The 15,804-nt window shown below is 37.1% G+C and overlaps 2 protein-coding genes across 2 annotated transcripts in view; one reads left to right on the top strand and one right to left on the bottom strand.

The window, feature by feature from the left end:
- The window catches only part of LOC149160178 (uncharacterized), a 74,799-nt gene that overhangs the window by 15,531 nt on the left and 43,464 nt on the right, over window positions 1–15,804 (top strand). The window contains exons 3-5 of the mRNA XM_089436655.1: window positions 5,780–5,851; window positions 6,073–6,156; window positions 12,500–12,534. Of these exons, the coding sequence (XP_089292781.1) occupies window positions 5,780–5,851; window positions 6,073–6,156; window positions 12,500–12,534 (191 nt within the window). The remainder of the gene's footprint in view (window positions 1–5,779; window positions 5,852–6,072; window positions 6,157–12,499; window positions 12,535–15,804) is intronic.
- On the bottom strand, window positions 14,231–15,294 carry LOC149160179 (uncharacterized). Its single transcript, XM_089433658.1, has 3 exons — window positions 14,984–15,294; window positions 14,604–14,819; window positions 14,231–14,484 (listed from the first exon to the last, which is right to left on the bottom strand). Exons 1-3 carry the CDS (start codon window positions 15,258–15,260, stop codon window positions 14,315–14,317), a joined length of 663 nt encoding a protein of 220 aa, XP_089289784.1. The 5' UTR covers window positions 15,261–15,294; the 3' UTR covers window positions 14,231–14,314.

Here is a 15,804-nt window from a genome sequence, read left to right as displayed (position 1 = left end):
GCCTTGTAGTAGAGGATAGGCTTCAGCCTAGTTATTGGTTGAAGTGCTAAGTCCCTAGGCAAAGGATAATTCCTGCTTTCCCTTAGATTCAAGAATGACCCCCCGGCTCCTGCCACTTGTGACTAATTAGGATGCTTCATTTTATGTTGAGTAATCATCCCATGGAGTTAATAAATTTTTAATGGGCATTTCCTTATACAAGAACTAAACTTGGTTGCTTATGCAACAATTGTTCTTTTCTCAAAATATAATATCACTCGTGATTTTCGGATTTGCTGCTTTTCTTTTTATGGAGGGCCATATTTTCTTTGTTGATTTCAATTTGTTTAAGACTGATGTGGCCTATTTTAACACCTACGAAGAATGTGTTCCATAAAATTGCTTGTTCACTTTCTAATCCCAAAGTTTGTGCACTCCCCCACCCTTGATGCCAAATGTTAATTGTATTTTGTTGATCCCTCACTTGATTGAGGGTGAAAACACCAGTATTGCAATTATTGGTAATATGTCGCCAACATTATGATATACTGCGATGCTGTCATATGGAAATAATATTGCTATTTTTTCCAATTTTGATATGTCGTGATAATTTGAAAATATTCTGATATATTGGCAAGATATCGCATGAAAATGGAAATTATTGGCTGAATCAAGAGAATATGGAATTTTTTTGTTCATTTTGAGGAGGGAAAGTGCGGGATTGAGAACAAAGGGGTTACTCACTATTACATTTGTTCATAAAACAGCTAGAGGGAAGGTCTTTTTAGACGTTTAAAAATATTTTAAAAAATGTGTTTTTTTGTTTTTGTTTTGTTTTTAGAGTTTGCCGATTTTTTCCTTGATGTTGCCAATTAGTTATTTTTCGGACCCTAGTTGATATATTTTCTGACACAATGTTTGCAACATTGGAAAATACCCCTTTATCAAATAGAATCAATCATTTCTTTAGGCAATAAACACTTTCAACATAACTCAAAATAGAATCAACTCCAATAACTTGTTTGCCATTCCTTACTTTCTAGGCCAAATGATTCATAACCATATGAAGTTGCAGCACTGATTCCTTGTAGTGAATGTAAACATCCTGAATGCTTTTCCTTTGACTCCTAATTCAGTATATGAAATACCCTGCACCTGTATATTTCTGCTCAGTAATATACTTTTTTAAACCTTTTTTAGAAAGAAAATTCCACAAGCTTTTTGCTGCCAAAGTTTTGCCAAACAAATGAATGTTCTTCAATCACCAATACCATACACCCTCAAATGAATATTCTTCAATTCGCATACACCCTCCTCTGTTGGGCTTGCAATTATTTGTCGTTTAACTAGAGAATACCCTTAGATTTATTTCCACCCGACCAAAGAAATTTAGAACATGCTTTCTTGATTTTCACTCGGACTCCTTTTGGAATGAAGGCCACAGAGTGCCAAAACATTGGAATGGCTTCCAACATTGATTTAACTAAAGGTCAATCTCCCCACTTTAGACAACCATATGTGACATCAGTTATGAATTCTACGTTCAATCCTTTCTAGCAACCATCCCTAATTCTTTTTTCCATACCTCTTTGGTTTTAAAAGAAAACCCAGGTGTTTGAATCCATCAAGGGAAAACCTTGCCATCATGTCTTCAAACTCTTGCTCCAAAACCACTGAATGGCTGATCTCTGAATAATTATTTCCACTCCTGTAACAATACTATAAACTTCTTCAATATCCTACAATTTTCTAGCATCCCTTAGAGAACAACAGATGATTTAAACATACTATCCTACCAATTTTGATCCGTGAAGTGATTATTGACCTATTTGCATCCATGATAGCACTACTTAAACCTTCAGAAAGAAGTAAGAAAAGTAAAGGAGATAGAAGACAGCCTTGCCTCAATCTTCTAGTGCGCTTAATTTTTATTAATGCAGAACCATTAATAAGAGTAACAAAAGAAATTGAGGAGAAACAACCAATAATCTGTTTTACCACTGGAAGGTGAAAACCAACATGTAGAAGCATCAGTCCGAAGGTAAAGCCAGCTGGTTCTCTCATTTACCTTAGGTAAATCCAATATTAGGACCATAAAGGGAATTTTTTTTAATTTTTGGTGTAGACTCTCTTGTGTTGTCCCTATTGCTTCGTGCATCTATCTTCCGGTGAAAATGCCAAATTGCTCCTGGGAAATTAGTGCAAAGAAAACTTTTTAAATTATGACTGCCATAATTTTAGCAATGATTTTGTATACACAATTGGACAAGGAAATAGATTTGAACTCATCAAAAGAGTCAGGGTTATCTATCTTTAGAATTAAAGTTGAAAAGGTAGAATTGGAAGCTCCTAGCAATTTTCCAGTATTTATAATCTATTCCAAAACCCTCTAAAATTTCATCCAATAGATATAAAAACCTATAAGACTCGATGGTCTAGCCATATGGACCAGGGCTTCATCCTTCGTGAAAGAAGCTAACACTGTAGATAATACCTCCTATGAAATTTCTGGCATCATCATCTGGTTAATATCTCCATAAACAAAATAGATAAAGAATGCAATTAATTTCAGGATTTCAGCTATGTTGCAGTTGGCCCTCTTAGTCTCTTTATACATTCACTGGAAATGAGATACATCTATGTCATCTATCTCATGAGTCATAACACTTTCGAATAGACTCTCTTTTCTCATTTCTCACTTTCGGATAGACTCTCTTTCTTCATTTCTCATTTTTTGAGTTAGGATTGATCCTCAAGGCAACCTAGATTGGATTTGAAATTTGAAGGAACTACCCTGTTCTCTATTTGAGCTTTGAAGAAGGGTAGGGGAATGATTAGTTCCTTCCCCTACCTTTATCTATGACCTTATCATACCAACTTCAACTAGAATATTTTCGGACACTAAAAGCCTATCCAGCCCCTTGGATACCCTTGCCTCACCAGCTCTGTTATATCTCCAAGTGAGCCTAAGTTTGATTAGCTCAACGTCCACTAAGCTTGCTGCCTCAATCTTGTTCCTAAAGCAGTCTACCATTCTATCCAGTCTAGCATCCTCTCTGCATGCTTTTGATCTATTTAAAGTTTAAACCCTTCCCACACAACACCACCCCCTCCCCCTACCAAGCAATACGATTCCTCTCCTCCTTTACACAATCAAAAGAGAAAAACTTCCCAAAAGGATTGCCACTCATTATTAGGACTGTAACAATAAATAAATGAGATCTTTTGACCTAGGTCCATGAACATGAATTATGTCCATATACCTGAGGCAATGACAACAGAATTGAGAAAGGACAGTCTTTTTTGAACGAGTGAGGACTCCATCTAGGGCTAGGGAATCCCAATCAAGAGTTTATCTAACTCCCCAGTGACTTTTTGATCTTCCCCTGTGGTTTCATGCACTAGAATCATATTGGCTTGTGAAGCTTGACTAAGTGAGTTAGGGCCAGTCTTCTTGAGGGTCTGCTAGGACCTCTTAAATTTATAGATTAATAATCATTGTTGACCCCCATTAAGGGTTTGTCTCGCTTTGAGCACCCCTTCAATCAACCTTTGTTTTCCTTGTTTAATCTCTTTTAAATATTTCTCTTGAGCATGATGTAATAACGATTTCGTTCCATAGAAGATGGAACTTGTTTCTATCTAGCCCTAGTCCCACTTCACACCCTCCCCCACTAAAAGGCTTTCACCCTTGCGGACCTTAATTGGTGTCTACTATTTTTTTTAAGATTCCAGTTCATTTTCTAAACCGCACAATCCCAAAATTGATTCCACATCATATGAGCCTTCAGTAGATGAATTTCCCGAATTTGATGTAGGGTATAGGTTCTTTGGCCTTGATGAAATAGTGCTAGCGTTTTTTCTAATGCAATGGTTCCCCCATGGATTTGAAGCTATTTCTAAAAGGGTGGGCCATAATTTCTTATCCTTAACATTCATGATTAATGAAGCTGCAGGATAAACAACATGGTTGAACTCAAGAGACTTATCGAGGCTATTATTTGCCACCTCAACAGGATCTTCTGATGTTTGAATTTTTGGGCTTGCAGACAAGCAGCTCGGAGGAGAAGATAAGATAAGATGAGTTTAGTAGTGCCCAACAAATGATCTTAAATAGGTCAATGGGACTGCTGGGTACAATTGTGTGAGAGGAAAAACCTTCTCAATTGGCTGCCTTTTTAACAATATAAACATTGTTCAAAACGATTTTGCCTAAATCTTTATCCTTCTTCCAGACTTGTTGGGATTTCTGACTTCATCATCATCAACTTCCACCAGACCATTGGGATTCAATATTTCTTCATCAACTTTCTCCTTGGCCATAGATTTTTTCCTCCAGATTTTTTTGGTGAAAGGAAGTGTGCAATCTTTGGCAATGTGTCCATGAATATGACAACATGCACAGCTAAATGGAATATTTATATAGTCCAAAGTTTGAGAAAACATAGACCTGCTAGCCACAATAATAATGTTGTGCGCTAAACCTTCACTAATATCCATTTCAACTAATATACAAGCCACTATTCTAAATACACTGGACACAAAAAATGAATCAGTCCAAGATCTCGTCGAGAATCTTTCTTGATCACAATTCCATGGGAAAACCTATTACTTTGACCCAAATCAGAATTTTTTTTGGCACTTTTAAAGTTCTGATCAGGGGTAGAATACTAGAAACAAGCAAACCATGCTTTTAATGACAAAGAGGTCAAGCCCCAAACCACGCCTCCTAGAATCTTCAAAGAATCATCTTTGGAGTGAAAAAGAACCTATCCAACGTCTAGTCAATAAATGAAATGTAGGTCCATATCCTAATAAAAGAGCCCATACCTTCTTTATCCAAGCATTTAGGGACAACTTGAAATTTGTAGACCATTAAATTTTTCCATTAGGGTTTTTGCAGAATTTTCCAGTCGTTGCTGCACTGTCGGGTCTTCCCTTAACACCATCCTTATCCTTAAATGCCTCTACTTCACAACCTTTTGAGCTCAATCCTTATCCTGATTGAGTTGCAATCAATTTTCAATTACTTATCACAGAGTTATTTAGTGTGCATATATATTTCATGCCTATTGTTGTCTTCTGGATGTATTCAATTTCCTGATAGAAGGCTTGCAATTTTCATCCGTATCATTTTAGATTTTAGCTTAAATCCTTATTTAGACACGTTTCTACTACTGCCCTTATAACAGTCTCTGTAAAAATATATGCATGGAGGGAGTTTGGTTTTGTTGTAGTTCAGAAAGTGTAAAATGATGTAAAGAGTGTCTAAAGATGTCAGAGTTTTTCAATGGAAATGGAAAGAAAGAGTAAAGGTAGCTCTGATTTTTTCAGAAATAGTAAATATGTTTGGTGCATGATGAATATAATCTGTACCATTTTTCTTGGTTTTGTTTCCCTTTCCAACAATATTGAGTACTTCATAGTGCTAGATTGAATTTTTGAAATCAACATGTTGAACATGATCTTCTTAATATAAAATTTGTTAAATTGACACAAGGAAAATACTTCAAAATTTATAGAAACATATCTCATGGCTTAAGTCAATAATAGGATTCACTCACCTGACAATAGTAATAAATTTTATCATGAAACTCGTATAATTTGAAAGCCAATAAAAGTAATGTCCTAGTCTTATCCAGGCAAAGCAATGGACCCTGAGCCATTTGTGAAATACTAGCAAAGTTTCTCAAGACTTTTCTTTTTAACATCACATAAGAGATACATGCAAAACTTTCATTTTGTTTATACAGCAGAGTTTTGATAAATGGAAGGATCTGGAATGTCTTGATCATAACAGGAAGAAGAGCCGAGTGAAGAGGAGGAGGTAGAAGAATCATCAGAAGAAGAATCTGAAGAATCAGCAAATGAAGTAAGCCTTTTGACTTTTGGCTGTTGCCTTGTTTCTGACAAGTGAAATTTTAAATACTTGAATAAATCACAATTAGATTTTCTATAAACATACATTTTGTGATGTGTGAAGCAATGACACTAAAGACTTCACTTCTTGCATATGACATTAATTATGTGAATTTTTTTTGTCGACCAGAATGTTGTATATCCTTAATATGTCTGTTCTTTCTGTGATGGCAGAAAAAAAAGGGAACTCAGGGTCTCATTGAGATTGAGAATCCTAATATTGCTAAGCCAAAGAACATCAAGGCTCGAGATGTGGATGTAAGTCCTTATAATTTTTGCTTTATAGTAAACTATGTATTTGTCAATGTATCCACTAAATACATTTTGCTACTATCATTACTCTTGGCTTATAATTTTTTGATGATGTCGTATATCATGGTCCAGATGGAGAGTTTTAAGAGTCTCATTATTTTAATTAACTCATATGTAATCTTTTATGCTTGTTAACTAAATGTTGGTAATGCCTAGGAAGCAATTAAAATTTATCTTCAATGTTACTCCTAATCAAATTAATTGTCTATTGTAATTGATCTCTAAATCATATTCTCAGATATAATTATATATATAATATCAATAAGAGTATTGGGAGTGTTACCCACCCAAGTGGGTAACCCCTAGGATGTGGATAAAAGCCTAGCTTAAGGGCTACCCCCCGTAGTGGTGGGTAACCCCTAGGATGTGGATAAAAGCCTAGCTTAAGGGCTACCCCCCGTAGTGGTGGGTAACCCCTAGGATGTGGATAAAAGCCTAGCTTAAGGGCTACCCCCCGTAGCAGCCCTCTAGTTCCTGGCTAATGCATTGAACATTCAAAATGAAAGGAACTTTGATATCCCAACCTTGATGAGCCATAAATTTTCTCATCTTTAAGGGGTAATTGATGCATAAATAAAAGCTTGTAGCCCAAGCTACGCAAGAAAAGAAAATCATTAAAGGAAAGGACACACAAATATTCATATATTTTTAATTAAAAAGAATAAATATTAAAATAAAATATTAAATAGTTAAAATAATTAAATTAATTAATGACTCATTTAATTGTGAAGATACATGGGTCAAAAGTTGTGACCTCCCATCTTTGTGGCTGGTCAATGCCTATAAAGGCAAACTGCCACGAAGATTTGTAAACCACCAATTCATAATTTTATCTATAATACTATTACTTATACTTAAAATCTACATACAAATATTGCTATGGTATACTAATTATGTACCAGTGGTATCGGAGCCGTTTGTTCTGGAGCTACACAATCCGGGTTCATTTCGATCATATTGCTGCGACTGTCATGTACCCATCTCCACCGCATCAACATCGTCTCTGTCTGTCCAGTGCTTCTTGCGTCAACACCGTCCCTGTCCTGTTTTGGGTTCATCACGCTCTGTCCCTTGCTTCCTGTGTCAACACCGTCCCTGTCCTGTTTCGGCTTCATTCACGCCACACCCCTTGCCAGCCATGTTGTCCAACACTCTGCTGATTCATCGTCCCACCATCCGTCTGTTGCAACTCCCTGATGCTGCCACCATCCGTTCGCTGCAACTCCCTGATGCTGCCTTACCCGACATTGTGTATTCCACCATTCTACCAATTAGCTGCACCAAACCATGACCTCGTCACTGTCGTGCTTCCGCGCTTGCTGTCGACTGTCAGAACAAACCAAACTTCAATGGCCCCAATCGTCGTATGTCCCACCATAACGTTGCCGTCGTTTATGTCAAAGTCATTAATTTAAATTAAATTAATTGATTTAAATTAATCAATTCAATATATATATATATATATATATATATATATTAATTAATTAAATTAATTAATTAATTATTATTATTATTATTTTTTTGTTTCTTTTAAATTGGGTCTACAAGGAAAAAAAAGAACAAAATGGCAAGTAGTAACAGTGATGATGTGAAAAAATCCAAGAACTCAATAAGATAAATAAGGGCCTTGATAATGTCGAGAAGTCAGTTAGTACACAGGAAAAAATGGCCGATGATGTCACGGAATTAAAAAGCATGATGAGCAAGTTTATGGGAAAGGACAATCCACCCTCAGCCACACAAAGTCCCAAAACTCAAGAAGACGAAAGTTCTCCAAATCATGATTTCCTGATACACGAGCAACTGCAAATACCACAACTACACTTAGAAGGAAGTCAATACTATACGAAGTTCCCCAAAAAAAACCACCTTAAAATTAAGAGAGAATTACCAAAATACGATGGTAAGGATCATAAAGGTGTTGTTGTATGGGTAAACAAGATGAAGGCCTTTTTTGGAGCAAATCCGCCAATAGGTGAACAAGAGAAGGTCATGACTGCATCCAACTACCGGGAAGCAAAAGTGTATGATTGGTTCCTGTGGTGGTCTATTAAATGTGCAACTCGCTCGTTCAATTGGCAAAATCTTAAAAATGCATTGCTAAAAAGGTTTCATGATGAAGAAGAGGATGACGTATACGGGAGATTCGTTCACCTCAAACAGAAAGGATCGGTAAATGAATACATGCATGAATGGGAAGTGCTAGCGATAAGGCAAAGGGGATTCTCAGACTAAGAACTATTAAAAATGTATCGTTGTGGCCTTAAGGATTACATTTGGGAAGAATTAAAATTATGTAAACCCCAAACCATTGAAGATGCTAGACACACAACCATAATTATTGAAAGAAAATATAAGTTTAGAATGTCATCATTCAGGGAAGACGAAGACCAACAACAACACTCGGGAATAAAAGAAACTAATAAATGTAGGTATTGTGGAGACAAATGGACATCAAGGCACAAATGCCTTAACAAGAAATAATATAATTATGAAGTCGAGAAGGAATCATACACTTCAAGTAACTATCCATGGGCTCATACAAGTAGCCCATTGCGAGGGCTTGTCTCCATCAATTAATTGAAGAACCTTTACCAAAGGTTCAGTAATGCTGCACACCTCCTGCAGTCTCGCCCAAAAGCATTCCTGTTATGAAACTAACATGCATATGGCCTCTTCCTCTGGTTTGCGGCTATATGACGAAGCATGCCACTCCTCTGAAAGAAACATTTTCTTCACATCCCACATAGAATTCATGAGGGATTGAAGAGATATGAAACTAGTGGCAAATCGTATAATGGCAGGGCACACCAACTCCTTGTTGTTGGTGAATGTTCTCATCAAATGAAGCACAAATGCATGATTATGTATAAATTTTGTAATGCTTTTTGATGATTCAACAATATCCTTGATAGAAGGAATTTTTCCTATGTCCTCCAACATCAAATCAATGCAGTGTGCAACACAAGGTGTCCAAAATAAGTTAGGATGCCTCTCCATAAGAATCTTGTCAGCAACAACATAATTTGCAGCATTGTTTGTTATGACTTGGACAACATGTTGTGGACCCACCTCCTGAATGAACACGTCCAACAAATCACATAATAATCGTGCATCTTTGATATGTGCAGATGCATCAACAAATTTCATAAACATTGTCCCCTTGGGACAATTAACCAAGAAGTTAATAAGGCTTCTACCTTTTTGATCGGTCCAACCATCTGACATCACAGTGCATCTTGTGTGTGCCCATGATCCCCTAAACTCCTCTAATCTCTTAGTGTAGTCAACCTTTTCATTCTGAAGAATGCGCCCTCTAAAGTCATCATATGAAGGGGCTTTGTACCCTGGGCCAACAATAACAATAACATCAATCGCGGGCTAGAAAAATGGATTGTTCTTGGCAATGTTGAAAGGAATATCACTCCAAAGAAGAAACTTGCCCAACAACTTGTCAGCTTCTTCCTTCTCCCTTTTTTTAAGAACTGACGTGATAGATGGTTGTGCACCAGGTGTGGTTCTAGGAACAAAAAATGATGAGGTAGCTATGGGGTTGGGTGTAGATGCTGATGGTGAAGAACCAATACCACTCTCATGGTCACTTCCCAATCCTGCCACTCCACCCCCTATTTGACTCTTCAGAGCTGCCATGGATAGTTTGGTTGTCTCTATTTCTTCCAATGATTTGAGGGCTCTTCAAATGATTTCTGGATTTGTATTTGAGCAAGGCCCTACCTCATGTCAAGTAATTTGTGCAAGGTGGAACTTCAATCTGTATACCCCTTTGTCATATGATGCCCACATAACTTGCAATTCAAATTTGATCTGTCAAAACCCTCCATCAAGTTCACCAAATTCCCACGGCGGGTGCAATTAACTTGGCATGTTTGTAACTTTGTTGAATCTTGAGTTTTAATGTAATATTGAAGTTTGAAGTTTGAACCTAGAGCACAAGAAGAATTGCAAGTTAACAAATGAAATTAAAATTTACATATAACATTTTGAATTTTTGACAAAAAAAAACCCCAACTCAATGCAACAATAATAACAAAAAACCACATTCAAACCCAAGCAAAAATCATGGAAAAAACTAGGGCACAAGAAGAAATTAAACAAAGAAAACTAACATTCAAGATTTTGCATTTTTGACCAAAAAACCCTCTCCACTAAATGCAACAAAAATGACAGAAAAACATACTCAAATCCAAGCAAAAATGATGGAAAATATATGGGTGATAGAAACCCAAGGAAAAACAAGAAAAAAATAAAAATAGGGTGAAATTTGATGCCCATACTTGAAAACCATGCCATGTTGAAGAAACTTGGTCCAAACTTGATTTTTTTTTTGCTTGGGATGCGAAATTCCATCACTTTTCTCCTCCCGTGCCCTTGTAGATGAGTTCCCCTCCTCTTTAGATCTCACCTCTGCCCTCTGTTTAAAAAATAAGAGGAAAAAGACCGAAATTTACCTTTAAAATTGCTCTATCGCTCGACTCAATGATTTTTTAGGTTGACTATCGGCACTGCGAAAAATCACGATTTTATCGCGATGTTCGCAACACTGGTTGTGCTTTTAATGCATCTACTTTCTTGGTCACTTGATTAATTTGTTCGCCATGGTGGTTAAGTGTCTTGGTAGCTTTGTCCTTGTTGTCGTTACTCATTCTTAACATAACTTGTCTTCAATCTCCCGAATTTGATGGCCGATGGCAAAGGAGGCGAGCAACACAATCTCTCCATGTCTGGGACCTCCAGAACCGTCAGGGAATCTAGCTGTGTGATCCTAGTGGTGGTAGATGAGTGAATGTTACTCCTAACATTTGAGGCCGAAAGGAAGAAGCGACTAATCATTCTTTGTCTATTGTGCTGTGTTTGGGAGGTGGTATGGCAGGCGGGAGGTGTTTTGCATTGCCTCTGCCTTGAGCCATTCCCTCTGACTCTCGTGTAGGTCGACTAAAGCATGGTACAACATCTGCGGGTTGGTCTCAAATGTACTTGTCTATCTCGAACCGGGGGGGGGGCATGGTTTGTAGAAAACCTCGAGGTCTCACCATTCTCCCATCTACGATAAACTAAGACTTTTCCTGCCTCTTGTTGTTTTGATCAGACGAAACAACATGGAAGTAAGAGGTAATAGTTCTAGAAACCTTAGGGGAGTCGATGTGTGGAAGAGTTGAGAGCTCAATGGGTTATTATGGATGTCATGAAGGATCATGTGATCCCTCACTTGGTGGAGAAGAAGTTAGCTAGGGAGATTTTGAAGGCTTTAGTGGATTTGTTCCAGAACAACAACATGAAAACGAAGATGATATTGAAGAATAAGCTTAGATTAGTTTGATTGGAACAACAAATGATAGGTAGAGTTACAAAGCACACTAGATGTTAGGATGGTGAGACCCCAGGTTGCTCCTCAACCTCTCTCCTTGTGAGACCACCCAACACTATTGAGATTGGTTTGGGGATATCGGTCTGTACCTCAGGGCTCAAATAGAACATTAGAGAGATGAGATCTAGATGGATTGAGAGTGGAGCATGCCCTTCCCGCCAGAGCTAATGGAGTAACCAGAGATCCATTTAGAGTTTCCTTCTTTTGACCTTATATATAGGGGTATCCCTCGCTCATACATCTCCCCTCAGATCATGTAGCTAGGCTCCTTGATGGTTCCAAAAGACTCTAACAATGAGCTAATGCCTAGTTCGCCCCCCTCCCTCTTGACCATTAGACTCAAGTGACATTGACATCATTGTCCCCATTGTCTGATCTCCCTCTCTTACTCTCTATTTTGATAGGTTATTGGGTTGGGATGTGCATCTTTCTAGTCTTGGATAAACTCACCTAGTGGTTTGTATCACCGTTTTTTTATCACGGTTTTATACACATGTTCTAATGGTATACTTATGTAGGTTTCTTTCTTTGTATCATTTTTGACTTTTTTTAGGAGTTGCACTCCCACATTTTATTCATACTGGTTGTCCTCTTCAGTCCCATTAACCTACTTTTGTGGTCATTCGTTGGACATTAATTTTGTGCCTGTGGACAGTTCTTCATGTTAATATTATTTTTTTTATAGGTTTTGCCTTTTCTCATACTTTAGATTTCTCCTTAACTCTTTTACATTGTAAACTGTGTTAACATTGGAGTATTTTGTAGGCTTTTCTTTTCCTAATCCTTATTTAGATTGCTTTTCATTTCACATGTATCTTACATTAAATATGTAGTAATATTTCACAACTTACTCAATGCATGTCAGTAAGAAATAACATATTAGGGTTAATGGATTATATGCAGGTTGAGAAAACAACAGAGCTCTCAAGACGGGAGAGGTAAGGTCACTTGATGCTTCATTTGTTATGCTTCTTTCTTCATCTTTCATATTGGCACAGCTTTTGGCTACATTAAACAAATTTATTCTGTTGTTGATATTTTGGGGTAATAAAGTTCATAGGCCTTAATCTCATGAGTTCTGTTATTCTGTTTATTAAATATACTAGATGCGGACTAACCTTTTTGTTATTTTGATTATTATTATTTATTCTATAAATGTGCGGGTTAGTAATATGCATGAGGAATTTCTCCATTTAGTTCCGTAAATCTGATTTTGATATCTTCTGTAAATTCCTCTGGACTAGGAGTGCCCATGAGGAAGTGTTCCGTATATCTCAAGACTGTTGTGTCAAATGCCCTTTGTTTTAGTTATTCTGCTCTGATATAGAGTTGTGGGATATCAGGTGTCGACCAAGAAATAGACTTGTTAACTGTCTTCATTTTGTTTAATGTCAAATTATTACAGTATTTGCTGGTGAATGTCTTGTGGTAATGCTAGACACTGCAAAAATATGCTATAATCGATTTATCTGTCAACCTTGTGCCTGCTTATGCTGCTTTACATAAGATCTGGAGTTTGCCCAGGTGAAATATGGAAAAGCTTCCAGTGTCCTCTATTTCAGTCCCTTTTCATCTTGACTTGTGATTTGGTAGAACCATGATCCATTTTTTCTCATTATGATAGGGAAATTCCAACCTGAGGAGAATATTACAATACCATTCATCCCTTGGGCAAGCAGACTACATAACTGGTTTGCCCAGAAATAATGCTGTGGCCACCTTGCAACCAACTGCCAATTTGGCTTGGAACCAATGACCTACTCCTGGCAAGCACTCAGGACAGCCCCTTTTGCTAGTTGATCTACTCTTGTTTGCTTATATAACTCTTCATCTAATTGATTATTGGACTATGCATGTGTCTAATGCTTGTTCTGACTTGGGCCTTTGCTATTAGTGGTTAAATTTTGTCAATCTCTGTTCCTGGAGTTTATTTACAAGAATGGACTTGGCTGTTTCAGGGGTGAATTGAGGCAAACTGATGCTTTGATTGGTTGATTCAATGAACCAATCTGATTGTGATCCAACTCCTGTCGGACTCTTAATCAGTTTCGGCTCGCGTTCTGGTTTTTTAAACATTGATACAGATAATAAAACTTTACTTTATCTCATAATAGAGGGGATACTTAAAGATAAAATGCTCTTTATTTCCTATTTCTGGTAGCCAATGTGGAAGGTAGTCTACATCACACCAAAACAAGTAGAGAAGTCTACTCACAACTAAGGATCCCACATATGCTTTCATTATTTTTCTTGTGGTTATGAGCACCGCAGGGGATACTTTGTTACTTAATATTAAATTTATGCGTCGATCTACTCTAAAAATACTTTGTAACCTTTCCCATCTCTTGACCTCCAATTGGTTAGACCAATGTTACCAGACTCGGAATCGGCAATAAATCGGCGAGGCAAAAGAGCGAAGAGTTTTAATCGGATCGGGAAAAAATCGGCAAATTCTTTAAATAAAAATATACACATATATTGAATTTAAAAAACCATTTTTCATTAATATTGGGTAAAGGTATGTCCAAACAATGCATAATATCAATACATGTCCAAAATATCATGAATAAATAAGTATCTCATATATGTTATGAGTCCACACATGATCCAAAGCACGGAGTCTTGAGTCCTTAGAAGCATATGCTTCTAAAAGTTTACAAAAAAGTAAAAAACTGCATACTAATCAGAAAAAAATCAGCAACTAAGAGTCTAAGACTCTTAAGAGTGAGAACTAGAAGCAATTCCTCCCGCTCCTTCGCTTGCTTGACTCTCAAAGTTCTCCAAGTCATGAAGGCTGAAAAGAGGAGGCTCATCTAATTGAACCCATTCTGCCGCATTTGTAGCTTGCAAATCTAACTCTTCAAGGTCAATTGGTGAATGATCAATACCTGTCATTATCATGAGACATTGAAATGTGAATTAAAATTTCACTTTGAAGTTTGAACTTTAAACTTTTAAAGTACGAACTAGATTATGAAACCTTCAAATTCAAGCTCTCGAATCTCACCTTGTATTTGTTTGTTGCGAAGTCGTAGATTGTAATGGACAAATACAAGGTCATTCAAGCGCTTTTGTGTCAATCGGTTGCGCTTCTTAGAATGTATTTTCTCAAACATGCTCCAGTTGTGTTCACAACCTGAAGCACTGCATGCTTGGTTTAAGATTCGAATGGCAAATCTCTTCAAATCTGGCGTATCACTACCAAAGTTTTGCCACCAAAGACCTAGCAAGTGGTAAGGGTTTGTGAGTAGAAGACTAGAAGTACCAAATTAGTAAATAGTAAAAACTTAAAAAGAAAATAAAATTTAATAAAACATTTAACATACAAAATAAAGTTTAAACAAATTTAATGAATTGATGAAGCCTTCAAGGCTTCAAGCTGGGTACCTGGCAACATCTTTGACCTTTGTCTTATAGCACTGGTATAGGCAAACAATTTAGATGGTGTCCTATAATCTTGTAGTTGGGAAAAGACACGACTTTGTTGTTCTGGATCAGGGAAGCACCTTTCCAAGCATGTCATAAGTCCTCTGCCAACCTCCCCATCCTCATTAAATTTGCTCTTATCATAAAAATATTGTGGGTTTAAGAAGTACCCAGCAGCATGTAAGGGGGAATGCAATTGCCTATCCCAACGTGCATCTATAATGTCCCAAAGAGGCATATACTTTGTCTCATCATCCCCATATCTTCTTTTGATGGCCTCCTTTGCGTGATCCATCGCCTCATAAATGTAACCCATAGCGGGTTTGTCACCATCAACCATCCTGAAAGTTCAAGCATTCAAATTTAAAGAAATATGAAACATTGTAAATAAAAAGAAGCTTGAAATGAAATTTAAAAAATGAAAAAGTTAAAAGACTAAAAGTACCTGAGAACTCTAACAAGGGACTCCGTCACAGCAATAATCTCTTCAGCATCTTTCCAGAAGCCATCATTAAACACAAGTGCAGCAATTTCGATGCCTTAAGGGGTCTTGGAATGTTTAGATCCCATCCACTCAGGTCCCAAGAACATCCTCTTCAGATTTATCTTTTGCTCAACCACAGATTGCAAAGATATGAAATTTGTTGCAAATCTAGTCACTGCAGGTCGAACAATTTCTTTACCTTCAGTGTATATTCTCATAGTGTTTAGGACAATAGTGTGGTTGTATAGGTATTTGGTTATGGATTTTGCCTTCTCCACAACCTCATGTATCCAATGAA

The sequence above is a fragment of the Pinus tabuliformis genome, chromosome 5_2 (assembly GCF_031772625.1).
Source record: "Pinus tabuliformis cultivar Carrire ecotype Pingquan chromosome 5_2, CPIR1, whole genome shotgun sequence".
Classification (NCBI taxonomy): Eukaryota; Viridiplantae; Streptophyta; class Pinopsida; order Pinales; family Pinaceae; genus Pinus; species Pinus tabuliformis.
This window is presented reverse-complemented; position numbering and strand designations above follow the sequence as displayed.